This window comes from Phodopus roborovskii, unplaced genomic scaffold, assembly GCF_943737965.1.
Source record: "Phodopus roborovskii unplaced genomic scaffold, PHOROB, whole genome shotgun sequence".
In the NCBI taxonomy this organism is placed as follows: Eukaryota; Metazoa; Chordata; class Mammalia; order Rodentia; family Cricetidae; genus Phodopus; species Phodopus roborovskii.
The window spans coordinates 16608035-16628576 of NW_026125295.1; the positions used below are offsets into that span (position 1 = coordinate 16608035).

The 20542-nt window shown below is 43.7% G+C and overlaps 1 protein-coding gene across 4 annotated transcripts in view; it reads left to right on the top strand.

Moving 5' to 3' along the window:
* The window catches only part of Nek11 (NIMA related kinase 11), a 212526-nt gene that overhangs the window by 176924 nt on the left and 15060 nt on the right, over positions 1-20542 (top strand). For all 4 annotated transcript variants that reach the window (XM_051205802.1, XM_051205792.1, XM_051205809.1 and 1 more), the window contains one exon: positions 5078-5174. In XM_051205802.1, coding sequence (XP_051061759.1) covers positions 5078-5174 — 97 coding nt within the window. The remainder of the gene's footprint in view (positions 1-5077; positions 5175-20542) is intronic.

Here is a 20542-nt window from a genome sequence, read left to right on the forward strand (position 1 = left end):
AGTTGCCATGCTTAGGGAACTCGCTTCTACAGGAAGCAATCTCAGACACAAAGTGGGCTCTGTAGGACATTAATGTGTAAGTGTCTTTGATCCTTGGAGCCACAAGAGGAAGGGATGCAGAATGAGGCAGATGGGAAGCTAAGCAGTGCTGTATCTCTGACAAACCCTACCCGGACTCAGTGCTCAGAGTCCCACTTGTCAGGGCCAGCTTTCTGTTTCTCCCATGGTCAGTTATTAAATGCCAAGCACCTGGAAGGGCACAGCTTGAGAGAGGCAGCTCTATGCTATTCTAGAAAGGAGCACGATTGAAGGCTGCGCAGCTGAGCTACATCCCATTCTTCCTTGAAGGCAGCTCTGAACAACGCATTCCCTCTTTGGGGTGCTGTGGTGACATAGCAAAGATAGGCGAAAGCCTACTTTGCCAATTTTAGGCAATTCTGTTGCTATCCTAAATTCACTGCCATCACAGGAAAAGCTCAAGAAATCAACCTTCCCAAAGGTTGACTCAGCTAATCCTCTTAGCAGAGTGGAGCGGCTTTCATGGTGCCCACTGACACATGGGCCTTCTGACCGGAAGCTCTTGGCTTGCCACCAGAGAGGGCAGGAGTGGGGTGGCAGATGTCATGTTTCACCCACATTTCAGCCTTTAGAGGAGGGCGTTTTGTCAGATAGTCTTAATTTGTTTAAATCAAATATGGGGATTAGAAAGACTACTCTTGGGGGATCTGACAACTGGTTCTAGCCCAGACCCTTCCCCTTCTGACTCTGCAACTTTGGGAAGTCTCGCAGGTTCTCCTTACCTCAGTCTCTCCATTGGTAACATGAAGTGTTTGTCTTGAGTTCTATAGCTACCACCATGCTGATTCTACATCACTGAGGTCAGAGGTCAGTAAACTGCCCAGCAGACCAAACCTAGCCCACTACCTGTTCTTGTGAGTCAAATTTCACGAGAATATAGCCATGTTCATTCTTGAACTTCTACCTATGGCTGAATTCATGCTAGAACAGTAGAGTTGAATAAATATGACAGAGAGTGTATGGCCTGCACATTCTAAAATGGTGATTGCGTGTCCCTTTTCAGAAATAAACACCCCTGGTCTGTGAATATTCCTGATTTCCCATTCCCAAGGGAGAAGAAATGGGGGCATGAGGATGTGCTTTCACAATCAGCTGATGTGTGTCAAGCAAGTGCTAATGTCTGGATATGCCTTGGGAACTTAAAGGAAAGATGAGAGGGCTAAGGGGTGGTTAGGGAGAAGAGGTCTAAGAGAGACCAGCTCATCAAAGGCAGTGTCTGCAAGGATTCCTGAGTAAGCAATGTCCTGGGCACTTAGATGAGGTCATAGCCAAAATATCCACCTCCGCAGTGCCTGCATCAGCTCTGTCTTGCCCACACGCAGGATGCTCAGTGGGGGAAAGGGGAAGGCACAGGCTTTGGTTTCATGATCAAGGTAAGAGGGAAATCTCTCACAAGGAAGAAATGAGAGGAGAGTATCTCTCTCCTGGTAAAATGTCAGCACCATCATGATGACGTCTCTACAGAGAAGATCTCTCTGCCCAGGAGTGTCCACAGGAGTGGGAGGAACCCTGGTAATATTGTTTTGAGATGATCCCTGCAAGCAGTTTCTGCTTGCTCAGTGCCTCTCCCTACCATTGTGTTTTCACCTCATTGTCGAAACATCTCCACGGGGTGTGGCCGGTGTTATGATCCTCATCATTTTGTGTTTCCCTGGAGAGCAAAGAGACTTCACGATGCTTCTACCTGCAGTCATGTAATGCTCAGGACACTTATTACTTCCAGCCATTTTTCTCTGGTACTGGTTCCTGCTGCTGCTCACTATTTGTGTTAGTGCAAAGTGGCTCTTCTGTAATAAACTCTGTGTCCTGTACACAAGTCCTACACCTGTTCACAGAAGTGAGGGAAGACTCTCAGCTAATGGAACCACTTGAATATAGAATTAGAAAGCTGGGACTCAGGGAGGTAGCCTGGGGGGGGGCAGTGCAGTTGGTGTGCAGAGCTGGAATAGCAACTGTGGTCCTTATAGGTGAGCGTTTATCCCATGACCCTCATCATGCTTCTCTGCATTCCTGTGCCTTACAGTGTTGTATATGTTATATACAAGCATTGCACTTTAGAAAAATGATGGAGGTGAAGCCAAGGCAAAGGTCAGTCTAAAGTAAGTAAGGATGCTATTCCTGCTCAACGATGCAAGACCTCTGGGAGCAGGGAGAGGTTCCAGCAACCCTAAGAGACTCTTGGCATTGCAACTGCTTCTGACACTTGTGTATGTCTCACACATGCTATTCTGCTTGTTTGGAACTTATCTTGAAATCTTTTAAGAGAAAATTAATTTAAAATCCAACATAGATAATAGAGAATGTTCTGGTTTTGTTTTTGTTTTTTGTTTTTGTTTTAAATAAGAATGAACTCCAGGATTATGTCCTCTGTGTGTGTGTGTGTGTGTGTGTGTGTGTGTGTGTGTGTGTGTCCCATGCAGTTTCACAGGACCCCAGGTTTAGGTGGCAGTAACGCATTCTGGATTTAATGACATTTTATCTTTGGATATGTGTTTTGTGAGTGAAATCTGATGATGGGACCATGAAATACACCAGAGTTTTAAAAGTCTTGTGTATATGCAATCTCTTCTCTGTCCACCTCCCTTGGAAAATTGTTCCTGCTCCCTGCTCCCTGCTCCCTGAACCCTGTCACCATCTTCAGAGATCTTGGGTGTGGTTAGAGTAGAGTTAGGGACCAGAGGGACTTCCAGACCTCTCTGAATGTCACGAATTCCTGAGGGAAAGGTACAATAATTATTTATCTAAAAAGAGTAAAAGAAAACTTTAATAGAAAAAGAAACAAAGAAAACACCATGATGAGTCCAGAGAGCATAGAATGGAGAAAACAGCTCTTGTTTGCTTTCTGAATAAGGAGCTCTGTGTTGCTGTGTTGGACTAGACCCTGCATGATGTGGCTTAGACAAAGAGCTGCTCAAAATGCACCCCATGGCCCATAGCATTAGCACCACATGGGTACTTAGAAATTCTGAATCCCCAGCTCTGTCCAGACCCATTCCTTATGAATGTACATTTTAAATGAGTGCTCTGGGCAAGGTATATCAAATTAGCATTTGGAATTCAGGGCCTGGAGAGGAAGGAAGCATGGAGAAGGACTTGTTTACTAAGCACCGTGCTTTGCCAGCCCTGCAGCTTGAACTCATTTTGCGCCCTTCTCTACCTCTGGACTTGAAAGCTAGCATCTTTCCCAGCAGAGTGGTCAGCCTGAAATAACCTGGAACACTCCTGGAAATTGCTTTGACCTTTAACTACATAAGCCTTGAGGACCTGCCAGCCCCCTCCTGAAGAGGGAAAGAAGCTTACCGCTCACTCTCGGCAGAACTGATTTCTGAGCTCACCTGGAACATACTTGTGACATGTTTAGTAACCGGTTCAAGCAGGACCTGTGCTTTTGTGAAGAGAGCCTAAGCCTTCCTGTCTCCCATCCCTAGCTTTGCCTGGGGACAAGGGTCTGTCCTGGCCAGGGCTGGTGGAAAATGAGAGCTGGCAGGAAGCTGCCAAAGCACAGGAATAAGAGAGGGGTGGCAACAATCAGTTGTCATTACTTATACCTGTAGCATGAAGGCATGTGGTCAGGTACTAGGAAGAACAGACAGGCTGTTTCATTAATTGGAATGTGCCCTCTTCAAAGTCAGTGCCTGGAGATCCAATAATTTTGTACCCCGGCAATCTACCTGAGGACAGATCAGAGCCTCACCAAGTTATGCAGGATGAACATCATCTCTACAAAAATCTATTAAGAACAAGACGTTCAGAGCAAAGCCCATACCCTCAGGGTCTACCCAAAAGGAGGATATGTGTTGAAAGAAACGAGGTTTGCACTTACTGTTTTTTCATTTTAAAATATGAAGGAAAATAGCTTTACTACTATGTAAAATAGCATTTGTTCCGAGTTGCCCTCAAATCGGTCATATTTATGTGAGGTTCGCTAAGAGCAGGAATTTCAGAGTCTGGGTCTTTACATGGATGTAACTGGTAAGTAAGTGTGAGTACACAGTGTTGTATCAATGGATGGGCAAACAGTTTCTCCCCAGCTCCATGGAGCCAAAGCAGGGGCTGACTGGGAAGCCCCACTCTATGGATTCACAGAGCCCTCGCCTGTGAGCCATGTCCAGATTTTAATATTTATTCTATTTTGGTTGTGTGACTGTTTTGCCTGCCATGGGTTTGTGTGCCCCGCTTTCATGCCTTCATGCCCATGGATGCCAGAAGAGGGTGTTTGATTCCTTGAAACTGGAGCCACACGTGGATGGTTGTGAGCTTCCATGTGGTTACTGGGAATTGAGCTTAGTCCTCTGTGAGAACAGCCATGACTCTGACACACTCAACCATGTCCCCCCAGTCCAGGTTCAGCTTCTTCTCAAGAAGTTGTGTTGTTCCAGGGTATCTCAGTTCTAAAGTGTTTGGTAAGGGCCTCTGGGGTTTCTCGGGAAGAAGTGTCCCAGCAGAGTTGGCCATACCTCATCATCCCTTCACAGTTCTTCACCTTTACACCAGCTCTGACCTCCTCCATGCTGCTGGACTCAGGACCGCAGGTGACCCCCATCAGCATTCTGCTTCTTGCTCCAACAAAGAGCTAAAGGCCAAGCAGGGGGTGAGGCAAGGGGAAGGTGTGTTATTAGCAGACATCCCTGTCAGTTAAACAGATGGCATATCTGTTGAGAGAGACTGACCCACGGCTCCCCAGAATTTTGGCTGTACAGGTAGTGCCTGGGTTTTCTAATATGAAAAGTCATCTTTTACATAACAATACGGGGCTAAAACAGTTTTCTGAGAGAGGGTTGGTGATTGAAATCTTGATGCATCTCAAAACTGTTAAGACTCATATCATTTGGAATTAATCTCATTAATGTGATATGATAATTGAATTACTCTCTAATTAATGTTGAATTACCTGTGGCAAAGGTGGATTAGCTTCCTCTTCTCTAATTGCCCTTGAATGTCACCTTGAATTTATAGGCGTGCTGATGAAGTCAATAAGGGAAGTGCATTGATTTTTCAGACACAAGGACCATTACCAGTACGGCTGCAGACACGTCCCCCAGACCATCCGTTTTCAACAGTGAAGTGGCCAGGACCAAGATGCAGCACATGAAGGAGTAAGTAATGATCTGCCTGTCCCCAAAGGACAGGTGCTGAAGTACAACAATCCAGCTGTGTGATGTTGTCTTAGGTCCTTTGGGTGTTATAAAAAAAAAAAAATGCCTGAAACTGAGTAATTTATAAACAGTGCAAAGTCATTTCTCATTAATTGTAGGGACTGGGAGGACAAAGATCAAGGTCCCAGCAGTTTCCATTGTCTGGTGATTATTGGGTATCTCTGCTTCCAAGATGGCGCCAATCACCCTCTCCTGGTGATTGGCAGAAGGGCAGAAGCACAATGGAATGCATCTTTTATAAAGAGCTTAATCTCACTCAGCACAGGAACCCCAATGGCCCTTTCCCTTCCAGCTCTGCCACTGTGAATGTAAAGGTGTTAAGTGCTTCCAAGATGGTGCAGCAGCAGGCCTGTGAGACACTGTCCCATTTCAAAATGAAAGAATGCCAAAGAGGACAGGGCAACCAACCCCAAGTGAGTCCCAAATCCAACAAGACCAAAACGTTAAGTGTGCGTGCGTGTGTGCGTGCGTGTGTGTGTGCGTGTGTGAGTGCGTGTGTGTGCGTGCATGTGTGCGTATGTGCATGTGTGCGTATGTGCGTGTGTGTGTGTGAGTGCGTGTGCGTGTGTGCATGTGTGCATGTGTGTGTGCGTGCGTGCGTGCGTGCGTGCATGCATGTGTGTGTGTGTGTCTTCCTCTGCCGTATTTTCAGAGGTAGGATCTCCTTGGCCTGGAGCTCACTCTGCGGGCTAATCTATTTGAACATCAAGTCCTTGGGATCCCCCTGTCTCCACCTCCCCAATGTTGGGATTGAAAACACCTGCTATCACACACGGATTCTTTAACCTGTGTGCTGGGGGTTGGAGTTTTAGGATTGCAAGGTAATGGGCTGACTAACTGAACCATTTACCAGCCCAATAAACGCAATCTTGAGACTTAAGAATAATCTATGACTTGGAGTCCTAGCTTACAGACATGGGAGGATGGAAAGGCCCATGCTACAGCTCTCAGAAGCTGGGGTCTCAAACCCCCAACTTTCACAGATTACACGTGCTAGTAGTCCTAGAGTGCTCTTAGTCCCACAGTCCCACTAGATACTGCCTCAGTGAGTACCACTTGTTGCAGCCACACCCTGAAACAATTCTCTGCCTGGACTTGAAGGCTCTTCAGAGCACACTTTGAATCTAGATGGAGGTAGCTATGTCTCCTCTCCTAGACAGGTACATAGACTCTGTGTACCTGAAGAGTTAGCATTGCATGACTCTGCCAGATGTTACCGTGTGTTTCTATCAGAGCAGTGGCCTAAGTTACAGCTGGGTCTACTTGAGCCAAGAAACACTGTGCGTAAATACATGAAGCAGAAACTTGCAACAGTGCTGGGCAGTAGGCCTGAAGTTCCATGAGGTCTGGGCTTCTCCTATGAAACTATTATCCCCTCAAGGCGATGGATATGGACCTTGGAAGATCTCCGTGATGCCTTTGGATCATTCTTCTGTTGTTTTGGTGAATACATTCACCTTCTTTGTATTCAAACAAATCTTAACCAGATATTTGATTGGATATACCATTGGTATTCTTTCCCAAACATACATTTTATTGTTTATGTGATCAGGCTGAGAAATAGCATTTTTAATTCACTTTTCTCTTCTCACGTTTTCCTATAAGCAGTCACAAGAAAGCATGCCTCCTCCATCATCACCTTTATTTAGAGATTTCTTCCTAATATGCTTGTTCAACGCCAGCAAAAGTTCTTCCTTCTAATGAACTTGAACAGGGATACAATTCAGCCAAGGGTCTTGCCACTTTACCATAAGGGTAGTGTTTCCTCTAATTTCTAATAGCTTCCTTCTGGGTTGGCATCAGAACAGTCCTTACTATCCATCTCACGCTCAGTGCTCTGTTCATGACCACTTAGACAATCTCTGAGAAGCCTGAAGCTCTCTCTGGCTTCCTTCTCTGGTCCTTCATTGGAATATCACTTTGCAGTCTAGCCTCTACCTGTTATCCTATCCCAAAGCTTCATCCAAATGCTTAGACAGCTGTTACCTAACACATATAGCAAACAAATTCTATCTCAGTCCTTTTGTGTTTCTATAGTAAAATACCTGAAGCTTGGTCATTTGTAAACATAGGGATTCATTGTGAGTGTGGAAGTCTAAGATTGAGATACCAATATGTTCAGTGTCTGGTGAGTTTCTGCTTCCCAGATGGCCCCTGAAGTGCAGTATACTCACATGGCAGAAGGGACAGAATGGTAAAATGGGGGTAGCCCGTTCCCTCCAGCCATTTTATCAACTTGACAGTTGAATTTCTATAACCTGATCAGATCCCAGGCGGACCAAGTTCTCCATATGGTGGCACTGGGTGTTAATTTTCACTGAGTGTTCTGGGTGAACACAATGTTCAAACAGATCTGTTTCAATTGGCCTCCATCATGAAACTATATGCAGTGGTAGATGGGATCAGGAACACTGACCAGAAAATGCCTGGATTTCTTCCCAAGCTCCTGTGACAGGTTTTGTGACAAGGAGATGCTGAACTTCCTAGCCTAACTCCTCCCAGCATTCTTTCTCTACAATACAATACATAGTAAATGGTTTTGGGCTTTATAAGCCTACAGTTTCTGTTACAATTGCTCAACTCTGGTTCTACAACCCAAAAGAAACTATGGGCAATATGTCAATAATTGAACATGGCCATATTTCTAGGCCACATTATTATGAGACTGAAATGTTAATTTTATGTAATTTTCAGGCCTCATCAAGATTAGTCTTTTCTTTATTGTTTTTTCTTTGTTGTGCTGATGATTGAATCCAGGGCCTGAGCATGTTAAGGCAAGTGCTCTGCCAGTAAGCTATGTCCCCAGTTCAGCTCTTTCTTCCAACACTAAAAATATAATGACAATTCCTAACTCACAGGATGTATGAACAAAAGAGGGGGTGGACTTGGCCTGTGAACTGTGTGCTCTATTGGTCCATACTACTTTCCTCTGAAACCTAATACCTAAATGAATAATAGTTAGGGAAGGTGAGGGAGAATCATTTCCCAGTCAGAGACTGCTTATGAATTGTCCTTGCAATATATCATATCATCCAGACCGTTGTTTGAAAAAAAAAAAAAGAATCACTGAATTATTTCCAAACAGAAAGCTGTAAGCATGCTTAGATAGTCATCCTACAACAGGATGCTCACAGGGTAACACAGTTACCATGACAACAAGTGAGTTCCAGGAACTGGAAGTGGTGAGTTGGGGCTCATTCTCCCATCTCTTCCCACCTCCATCTCTCTGGATGAGGAAGAGTTGAAAGATTTACTGACTTCTCCATTGATGACCTTTAAAAAGAAGGACAGTGGCTGACTGATTTCACTCTTGAGCATTAATATGGTCATGAGAGCTTTTCTTACTTAAGTCACCATTACTCTCTGCAATGTAGACAATCTCCCATTAAAAAATGCTTTAGATAATTGAAATCAAACAGGCTTGCCAAACTGAAATGACCAAAGTACATTCTAATTATTTTATTACTGGTAGGTTGTTTTCTTCATCCGATATTTCTTAAATTTTGTACACAATATATTTTGATTGTATTCTTTCTTCTCCCCAACTCCTTCCAAAGCCTCCCCGCCTACCTACCCACCCAACTTCATATGTTATCTCTCAAAAAGACATTAAAAGTGCCAAAACAAACAAATAAACAAAAAACACAAAAATAACAAAACAAAAATGCACACACACACCAGACCCAAGCCTGGAGCCTGTTTTGTGTTGATCAGTCACTCCTGGGCATGGAGCCTGCTGTGGAATGGGGTTACTATGCTCAGCAACACTCCATTGGGGAAAACAGATTTTCCCTTTCCCATTGTTGACCTTTCTCTCCCTATGGAGATCTGTCTGGGAGACCTGGGATGTGAAGACCTAAAACAAGGGAGCAGACTGCAGTCCATTCTGCAGACAGCAGTACTTCAGTTTCAGTGGACTTTATACATGGATACAACAAAGAAAGCATGGTCCAAGAGAGATTGCTGGAGTTCAGAAAAACATGTAGATAAACTCCAGTGAGCACTCACTATATATTAACAGCAGACCTTTCTCAGAACTTTCTAGAGACAGACCAATTTAAACACAGTTGCCTGGCACATAGTATAGATTAATCTGGGAAAGCATGAAAGCAAGGCAGACAGCCCTATTACTGTTCTGACATCCAACCAGAATAAACATGTCTTATAAATTGAAAGTAAATGTACAGGAGTATGGGAGACACGAAATCACGTCCAAGAACAATCTAGGGAACAAAATGCACATGAAGTGAAAGGTTCTCTGCCATGTTTCCAGGAGTTTTTCTCATAGTTCCCAAAGTCCCCCAGGCAATGTTCACCAGACTGCATTCTTTTGACACCCAGCAGGCCGCAGGTATCATGGACAAACCTTGGTATCTTGGTTGAAGGTAGGACTTTGTGAGTACTTCTCCCTCTCTGCACCAGGATTTTTTTCTTTCTTAGTTCTTGACTAAATATGGCTAGCAATTTTGTGGATTGCTTTTCAGTATGGACCAGTGCAGTGCAAGCATCTACCATTTAGATGGAGCTGCCCCTTTGGAGGAAAAAGCCTACTATCTCCTTATAATCCATCTCATAAAGCCCTATACCATTCTGGGGGGGGGGGAGGAAGACAGAAAGAAGAGAAGAAAAAGATAAAGAAAGTATAGAACAGAACAGAACAGAAATTGAGGCTGCAGAGAGTCCATCTTCTGACAATGTTGTATTTCCCTAGATTCTAAAACAGAAAAGGGGAGTCCTGTTGCCCCTTCAGGCAATGCACATGCTCCTCATAAAGGTGTCAACTGAGAGAACCCAGAAAAGAACAAAGAATGACATATGTCCCCAGAGAGGCTATAGTGTTATAAAGTGTCAGATGTCATGTCAAAGGCTGAATGGCAATACAGGGTTATATTATACAGGTGATGGTTAAGAGCAGCTTGGTGGGACCAAGAGTAGATACTGAACATGGTCAGAGTGGAGGGTTGGGAGGCTGCTGAGAGAAGTGGACACCTGCCTGGGCTTTCACAGAGGAGCGGGATTTGGAGAGGTGAGGAGAAGGTAGGAAAGGCCACCAATGAGCCAGTTTTTCAAGCAAGGCCTTGGCTTTACTAAAACAGGTTGTTCCCAGCCTTTGCTGGGTGAGTTTCTTTCTTTGCTTTGTTTGGTTTCGTTTTGTCTTGAGACAGGCTCTCATGTCATAGTCCGTGTTGGCCTGAAACTTACTATCCTCCTGCTTCCATCTCCTGAATGACAGGGCTGTAGGTGTGGGCCACCATGCTGCCTCTAGTAAGTGATTTTCTAAGATTCAGCTTTCCCGCTCTACAAAGTGATAGCATTATTTCTACAGCTGACCCCTTGGGGTGTTGACTCAGGATAGAGATTAATGTTCAGGTTTTGGGAGGTGTGCTTGTGAGATTGACATGTGTACTTTAAAAAGTAAAGTAAGCAGACTAGCTTTGGAGATCTACACACACACACACACACACACACACACACACACACACACACACACGAGCAAATTGTGTCTGAGTGCAGGTCCACAGGTGCCACCTTTTGTATGTGGGGGTCAAGGAACAACTTTCAGAAGTCATTTCTTGTCTTCCACGTTGTTAATTCAGGGGCTTTCTTGTTTCTGCCAAACTTTGTACTCAAAGTGAGCTGGCCGGCAAGCTTCCAGATGGTTCTCCTGTCTCTGCCTCCGATCTCACCATAGGGCTGCTTGGTGACAGGTGTGCCATGTCTGGCTTTATACCTGGGTTCTTGGAGTCACTCATGCCACCAGGCTGTACAGCAAACACTTTTACCCACTGAGCCATCATCTTTCCAGCTCATGGTTTACTGCTAACCTGGGCACCAATCAGCATCGCGCTTGGCATTCAGTTGCCACGACTGATGTTTATGATGGAGTTGTTCACCACTCATGTTTTGTCCTCATCACATTGCCATTTTGAAAGTATATGAGACAATTTTGTAAGATGTCCCTCACTTATCTTATTTTTTCTTATTATTTGACTCAGGCTAGACATTTTGACGGCATCCTATACACTCAATTCTGTGTGCCCATGTGAAATTTAAAGTTTTTAATTCTGGAAAATTGAAGACTACATAAAAATATCCAGTATAATCACCAAGACTCATCAACCTCACCCAGTGCAGCAATTGGCAACTCATGACCAGTTTTGTCTTTCTGTATTTCAACAATTCTTCCATATTAAAGGTTTTTACAAACTTTTATTCAGTATATTTTTATCCATTAATATTTCAGCAAATATATACAAATTAACATGGTCTTCAACATTTTCTCTTTCATGCACATTAAACATCTCAAATTCTAGATGTTCAAAACTCAACTGAATTTCCCTGCCACCATCCTAGGCAAGACCTAGGTTCATACCTAGACAGTTTCCAGTGCAGTCATCAGTGCCTTTAAAGGCCTGTGGTGGTGATGCCATCATCTGTTAAGACCTGTGGTGATGTCATCATCTGTTGTGACAGTGCAAAACTCTCTGAAGATGGATGTTAAGGAGCAGAACATGTGAAGTCCCATTCAAATTCTCAGATGTGGGATCCTGGGCCTGAGGTAGCATATTCAGTGTTCAGCACAAAGTCAACCCTAGCACAGTAGTCAAGGGAGGGTTAGGGGACTTGGTGATTAGATTCATAATTCTGCTTACCACTTGTCCTAGTTAGCTTTATTGTCAACTTGAGTCTCAATTGAGGGATGACTCAAATTCCGATTTGCCTGAAGGGGGTTGCCTTGACTGTCTTGACTGTTCTTTGATGTAGAACGGCCCACTGTGGGCAGCACCATTCCCAGAGCAGGTGGTACTGGGATTTGAGAGAAAGTTACCTTAGCATGTGCTGAGTGTGTGAGCAAACCAGCGAGCAGCAGCATCCGTGATTTCTATTTCAAGTTCTGCTTTAGTTCCTGTCCTGACTTTCTTCAGTGATGGACTATGACCCACATGCTTAAACCAAATAAACCCTTTCCTATCCTAAGTTGTTTTAGGTCAGAGTGTTTGATCACAGCAGCAGAAATCAAACTATAGCACCAGTGATCAGCATGTGACCTTGGGAGGGTTGCACAGCATTTTTATGCCTCAGATTTCTCTCCTGCAAGTAAGATTTCCTCATAGACTTGTTTTTAAGGTGCTGTGAAATACCATGACAATGCATAACACAGTTTATTGTCATGTTCAGCCAAACTCCATGGGACATCAAGGGGATGAAGAAAAGACAAATGCATAGACACACAGAAATGCTGGGCTTGGTGGTCTGGGCTCTTTGATGGAGAAAGTGCAGTGTCTTGAATGCTCAGCATGTTAATTGCATAGACTGTTGCACAGATGCAACAAGAGCTGTTTATCTCATCTAGGTAGAAGCAGTCTCTGTAGAGGACAGTCTTCAGGCCATAAATAGCATGGAGGCGAGAGTTAATGGTGGACACCTTCTAGACATACTATCAACCGCCATACTTGGATCCTCAAGGAAGGCTTTGCCATCCCTTAAGCCTTACCTTGGGAGGAAGGCTTTGCCATTCATCCATGGGTCTGAGGATAGAGTCCTGGCATGGCCATATCATATCAACAGCACGCATTCACTCAGGACTTTTTTTTTTTTTTTTTTTTTTTTTTACTCACTTGAGGCTTCCTTCACGCCCCCATGGTTTATGGAATTTCACAAACATTTAACAGCTGTTGACAGCTTGTAATGAACTCCTGATACAAGTGCATTTACTTCCTATTGGAAAGCCTTAAGCTATCTGAAGTGTTGTCAAGGGTTGGTCTGCTAAGAGATGTTTTTAACCTGAGGGCATCTGTCAGTGAAGAAGCTATTTGTAAAGACACATATAGCTTTAAACAAAGCCTTAATGCCAGTGTGGTAGAAAAATCTTAGGAAGTCATTGACTATATAACCCAGCCATTTTTCATTCTCCGACACCTTGCTTTCTGCCATGGCCACTTCTTAACTCCTGTAGGGGAGGCTACTCCAAAAATGAGTGTCCTGTGTTGGGCATGGGCTATACACAGCTCTCCACATTTGTTAACTGGTACCCTCAAAGCCATTGGAATGTTGGAAGAATGACAAGAAATCAGTATGAACTTCCTATTGCTAAGCAATTTCCATGTACATCAAAAGATATTGTTACTTATGGATGGATGCATATATATATATCCACCTCCTAAAACCTCTGTAATAGGGTGAGTATACTAAATGTTCATTGAGAAGACGCTTTTTACAGCTATAAGCTAGATTCAGGTCATGCTGTGTTCTGGAGGTGGAGAAAAAGACCCTGTGCAATGACAGCTAGGCAGCGTTCACCTCTGAGGAGAGTGGCATGCCGTCACCAACAGATGGCTCCTTTGGCCCATATAGGCTATGGCCAGAAGGACTTGTACCACCTGAATAGACTGATCTCTTACACTCAGCTTTCCATATCCAATGGTGTCATTAGTGTCTTAGACCATATAACAGCACGAGCATCGCCTGGGGACTCTAACAAATGCAGGCTGTCTGGAACTGCCACTCGTGAATGGGCACTTGCCTTGTAACAAACCGTCTGAGAGGTCAATGTCACTTCAAAGTTGGAGAAGCCCTGACACAAGGCTTGCACCCTGGGGAGGCATTTGTTACCAATCGACAAGTCATAATAACAGTCAAATGACACTTAAAATATATTCATATTAATATATTGTATTGACACTCAAATGTTAGGACTTAATATATACTTAATAATATACTTTTGCATTTATTTTAATAAGGAAGATGCATGATTTATATGCAGTGAAAGCTCTGGGCCCTTCAAACATACAGCTCTATGAGTTTTGGTGATATCACTGCTTTTATGTGAAGTTAAGATTCCATTGCCATTCACATGTCTAAGTCCATGGTTCCATCAGTTTTGACAGCATAATCAAGATTATGAAACTGTGTTCTTCTTCCAGATTCTCTCCTGGAGTCTCCTCGTGGGTCAGACCCTTCTGTCACACCCTGTCCCTGGCATGTCTGCATTTCCTTTCCTAAAACATCATGTAGGTAGAGTTACCGTTGCATCATAGACTGACTGTGACTAGGACGATGAGTAGAGATCTAGATGAAGAATTTGGCTAATATTGGATCCTGTGCTTCTGAATTCCTTTATTCTCCTATGAATTATCATAAGGAAAGGCATGTTTTGAGTTAGTGCCTGCCACCTCACTAGCATTTTTTCCTAAAGCATCTAGTCTTGAGTGTTCTATAAAAGGGACTTGCCACTGAGGAAATTCTGAGGCTAAACTGGTTTTACTGCTGGAGATCTGTCAGGTTCTTAAAGTTTTCCAACGCTCTTAGTGCCTCAGCCATACAAGTGAGATTTCTAGGAATTAGATCTACTTTACCAAGACTCGGCCTGATAAAGGGAAGCCATGGAGAAGACATGAAGGTCTGAGCTAGGCAGACCACCTTGTTTTCTGAGACAAGGTCTCTCACTGAACCTGGAGCTCACCAATATATCTAGACTGAATGGCCAGAAAGCTCTAGGGCTCAGCTTGTCTCTGCCTCCCCACTACTGGATTAACAAGTAGCTTTTTAGATCAGTGCTGGGATCAGAACCCCGTTCCTCATGCTTGCACAACAAGCACTCTACCACCTGAGCCATCTCCACGGTGCCTCGTATATGGTCTTGGTTAAGATGAGAGGCTGCCTAGCACTCTGGTATTTGGAATGGGCTGCACGAGTTAGTGTACCTGTTCAAGCACAGCTGGAACTGTGTGTACACTTCCCAATGCGCCACACTGGTTCATCTTCCTCTTGTTTGTAATCGCCGCACGGAAGTAGATCTTATATCTGCAGAGCCTCCCCTCAGTGCTGTGTGAGGGCACATGTGAGAGAGGGAGGGAGAGAATATGAATACATTTCTGGTGGCTTCATTGTTGAACTTGCCTGCCAGCTGTTTGAGATCTCTTACCAAGGTCAGAAAACAGCCCCAGCGGAGAGGGCTGAAGTCAACTCTTTGGAGGCTGTAGAAGGCATGAGAAGGTTCCTTAAGCAACGCTGAGGTCCAATGCAGTAACTGGCTCAGCGTTCAGTAGCTGACTTGCATGTTGTTAAAACTGTCCCTTCACTGTCGATCACAGTAAGACCTTAACAGAGGAAGGCCACACTGAAGGTGAGAAGACCTTATTGTCCCGGTGCGGTGACAGTGACTTATAAGCATCACCGTTGAGAAGTACGCTTGTTGAGAAAATGTTTGCCCAGAGGACACAAGGTTTGTACTGGTGTCAGTTCAGGGTCTGAGCCAAACCAAAGCTGTGGCAGTGTGATGTGGACTGAGGCTTGCTCTTGACATGTTCCTGTGCACGGAGTGCTCTAAGCCACACATCTGCTATTGTGTGTCGCTCATGCCTCATATGTGTGGGGTGGTGTCTTATCCGCAATTGGGTGGTATTTGCAAAGTCCTAAAACTTTCTCACTGTCTGACATCTCAGAAGTGGCAGCCTGCGTATCAAGGTGACTGAGAGCCTGAGAGTCCGCTTAAATCTGGTTTAAACCCAATGCTGCTAAGCAAGCCAAGTGGAGATGGGAAGAGAGCTGGGTAACACAGAGGACAGGCCTATCAGGAATTCCAGGGGAGTCTTGTTATTGCCCTGGGAATTTTATGTACCTGGACGCTTGCTCTGGAGCCTGGTCACTCTGACTCGGCAGTTATTAGCATGTGGCAACCCCACTGGATTGGTGATAAGGAAAAGATGAAACATCATTATAAATCTGGCAGGCAGAACTGGCTCTGCTCTCACACTGTCGCCTTCCACACGCTTTCCTGGATTTGATAGTGCCTCATTTGTTCAGGCCAGGCCTGTCCTCCTCCCTCCCTCCCTCCCTCCCTCCCTTCCTCCCTCCCTCCCACACACTCCCTCCATCCTTTCCTCTTTCCCCCTCCCTCCTTCTCTCCCTCCCTCTCTCATCCTCCCTCCCTCTCTCCCTCTCTCTCCTTCCCTCTCTTGCCTCCCTCCTTCCCCCTCTCTCTCTGTATGTATGAAGAACTTTCAGCATTTGCAGTGACTTATGAATAAAGCCAATTCTGTCTTACTAATCAAATAACCCTTCAGTGGAGAAACAGATCAAATCTGACCGAGAGATGTGAGCTATATCTCCAGTATTCCCCTTCTTTAATAAAAGGCAAGTGTCATGGAGCAACTCTGAGGGGACAGATGATTGAAACTAGCACTTGAATATTAAAACAACAAAGCTTATACAGAACACTTGGTAACCAGCAAATGAGGGCTCCTTGTTCAAAGAGAGGCAGTGTTGAATATGATGTGTGGTGTAACAGACCCTTCCAGGAGCCAATCAGACCTCTTTTTCTATTGTCTTAAGGGCTGGGATCAATTAATTACCATTTTCTTGAGAGTTTGTTGGGTGTGCATATCCTTACTCTTGAACTGTGCACTCAGCAACCCTTTCTCCTTAATAAACTACACAGCCTCAGATACTTTATAGAGTAATTGGAAACAGCAATCCAGCACATCTTACCTCTTGTTTAATTCAGTAGCATTTATTGACTTCCTACTGTTTGCAGGAACTAGTGCTTACTACTATAGGGATCACAGAGAAATAAAAGATGTAATATTTGTCTTTGAAGGACTAAAAGCTGACCTCATTTAAGGCTATATTTATTTTCTAATACTTCATCAGGATCATTTTTAAAAATGACTCACAGTTAGCTCATCTATATAGCATATTTTGCTGATCTGGACTTAACACCTCTGGAAATTTTTTAGTCCATGTTAGCATCGGAAAAAGTGATAAACCTAGTTGAATAACATAGAGGAAGTAAATGATGAAAGAGAAGTTTAGGGAGCCAGGTGCTGACTGTCTCTGCCTGGCTGTGTGCATAGCTCGGTTCTGAGTTTCTATAAAGCCAGGTCGAATGGGCATCAAGACAGTACAGCACTCATTATCAAGGATGCCAACACATTAGCAGTTCTTCAAGTAGGGCCAAGCTCTTGACACGGCGTTTGATGTAGGACAGGTTGACTGAAATACTAGCCTGGGTAGTTTCACAGGAAACACACTTGTGAATTTCATAAATGTGACTCACTGCTGATGAAAAGCCACCCAATAATGATCCAAGTCATGCACTATTTTGGGGTCTTAGCTATGTATGTTTGCTTCTCAGTTCTCAAATTAAAAATTTGAAGAAGAGATATGTGCAAAACTGAAGGCAGGGTTTGGTTTAAATTTGGGAGGAAATAAGTGCCGGGTGCTCTTGGCTGGTTGGGTGGCTATATTCTCTACTGTAGATGTATTTTATTTTATGTGTATGAACTGTATGAATACCTGGTACCTATGGAGGTCAGAAGAGGTTGTCAGATGTCCTAGGACTAGAGTTATAGGTGGTTTGTTACCTACCCTGTGGGTTCTGGCAATTGAACCTGGATCCACTAGCAAAGCAACTCTCCAGGTAAAAGAGAATGGTAGGAGAGTCTATGAGAGCCTGAAATAAAGGGAAACCATATATTTATTGGGGAATCACTAACAAATGATGAAAATAAGGCAGAGAACCACTGTGGTCTTCTGCCCTGGGGGCACTGGAAGCTGCCATCTGATCTCTGACTACCACCCAAGATAGAACACATACCCCTTCTCCCTGCTTATCAATCCACACGTAGCACCTGAGACCACACCATTACCAACAGCTGCTGGCTGAAGGAATTTCCACAACATGTGGTCCCCATGTTTTCTACTCTGAGGCATTGATTCTTAGGAGTGTTTTGACTTTCTAGTTTGTTTGTTTGTTTTGTTTTGTTTGACTAGCTTCGAAGTCAAAGATTATCCTGTCTCTGCCTCTCTGTGCTGGGATTAAAGGCATGCACCACCACAGCCTGACTTTCTATTTGTATGTCACATCACAATCAAAGAATGAGAAAGCATGGTTATTGCTACTGCTGTTTTGAGAAAGAAAGGATGTGAGATGACATTAGGGAGCCATCACTCTTCAGCTACACTACTGTGTTGCATTGCCCATTCTTTGGGCAACAGAGTCTTACCTTCAGTGACCAGGGGAGTCTTAAAGTAATGAAGCGGTGGGGGGAGATTACGAATTAACTCAGCTGTCTGGAATATGTCAAGACTAGTTGTGACTAATCAACAATCAACTTTACACTATATCATAAAAACAATTTGTGAATACAAAAATATGCAAATAAATTTAGTGACTAAACAAAGTGGACAAGGTACCAGGAGACACTTTACCCCACAGCGCTGCTCTCTACTTGACCTCTAGGTTCCTCTAATGTTGGAACTCCTGTTCTCCCTATGAGTGCATGCCCACCACAGTACTGACAGATCCTTTGGGGAAAACACAAATCTACACTAGACTCTCAAGTTATTATTTGATTATTAATATTAATTGACATAAAACCAATGTGTTGGGCCTGCACTTAGATGGATCATTCATCATCAGAAATGTGGATGTTGTAAGCCAGCCTCCTCTCCACTGCCTGCAAGGCATGGGAAACTGTCCTTGTGGACCGCAACCTCCAGATTGTGAGGTTCTGTTTTCTCTGTTCCCTCTGCTTCATGACCACACTAAGGTCTTCATAGTCTGGGGTTTATAAGTAACAGAAAAGATGTTTTCCAATTTTGCTTTTCTTTGAAACCTTTTCTTTATTTTTGAGAATTGTGTGCATGTATACCATGAAATTAGAGCATATCTATTTGCCATTGCCCACCTCAAGCTCTCCTCATGTCATTCCAACATGCCCCCCTCCAACTCATGTTCTTTCAGCAGCCCAGTAAGTTCACTTAGTGCTGTGTATGTATGTATATATATATATATGTATGTATGTATGTATGTATGTATGTATGGATGGATGGATGGATGTGTGGCCATGTGCTTGAACATGGGAAAACTACCAGTGGCTACAAGCTCAAAAGGGAATGGATTTCTCTGAACCAGCAATTACCCACTGTCAGCATCTCCTCAGTAAGGATGGGGTCTGGATCATCTACTCCATTATCTGCCTAAATAGAAGACTGTCTGGCGAGGCTGTGAAGTGAGAGGCTGGCTTGAGGAATGAACAATACCCTTCATTCAGGAATGTGACCTATTTCTAGAGGAATATATGACATGATTTCTCTGTTGCATTTTTCCCAGAGGGAAGGAGAAGTTGGTGTAGTTTAGGCAGACATATCTTCTGGCTTTTCACTGACTCTTCAGTACACAGATAAGATGCTCACTAAATAGCCCCTGTGTGAGTGAATGGGCCAATGTGTGGAATATGGGGTCACATAAAAACAGGTATCTTATTTATTGCACTTATGGGTTTCAAGAAGGTCATTCAGTAATCTGTGGCAATGGAACAGATCTTTGGTTATTCTAAATAGATTCTGAGTAAAGGCTAGGCTAGTTCTCAACTAGACCGGGGGTTGTAGCTTAGAAATTATCTTCTGGAAGTCTTATTTTTTAAAAATCTCTTGAATCTCATTTTTTCCTCTCCCTGCCATTTCCTCTTACTTGTACATAGCACATTCTCAGAGTGAAAAGTGGTGTCAGAGGTGCTGGGATTCACACTTTCCGAGTGCCAGCTGCGGTGGGGGTGCTTGGGGGCTGCCTCTGAACATCTGTAGGAAGAATTACGATCTATATCTGTACAAAGGAGTGACAAGTACAGGGAAAGACAGAAGTTCCATAACAGCGTATTGTTACATGTCTCCATAGTTTGCATTCCCCAGACTCTGCTCTAATCTGGAGTGAGGCAAGGATAATTCAGACAGCTTCTCAGGGCCTATAACATTCCCACTGTATCCAGTTCAGAGTAATTAAACAGGAAAGCCAAGGACCAGAGGCAGAGGAAGCAGACAAGTCATAGGAAGACTTTAAAGTTGTTTGGGTTAGATTTTAACTATCAACTTGATACACCCTAGCATTATCTGAGAAGAGAACCTCAGCTGATGAATTAACTAGATAAGGCTGGCCTGTGGACGGCCGTGGAAGATTTTCTTGATGGCTAATTAAATTAACCTAGTCCAATATGGGTGGCACATTCCCTAGGCTGGGCCATGACCTGTATAAGATAGAAAACTTACTCTTTTTATATAACTATAACTCAGTTATCTTTAATTTGAATTTTCCAAGGCACCAACCACTCTAATTCCACATATTCAGTTTGTTTATATAATGAGGTCATACAGAATTTATGTGTCCCTAGATTATTTTACCTAGCATAATTCTTTAAATATCTGTGTCATTGCAAATGGAAGGATCCTCTCTTATGTCTGTGTAATATTCCATACACCTGTACACACACATACATACATATTTACCACCATGTTTTTATTCACTCATA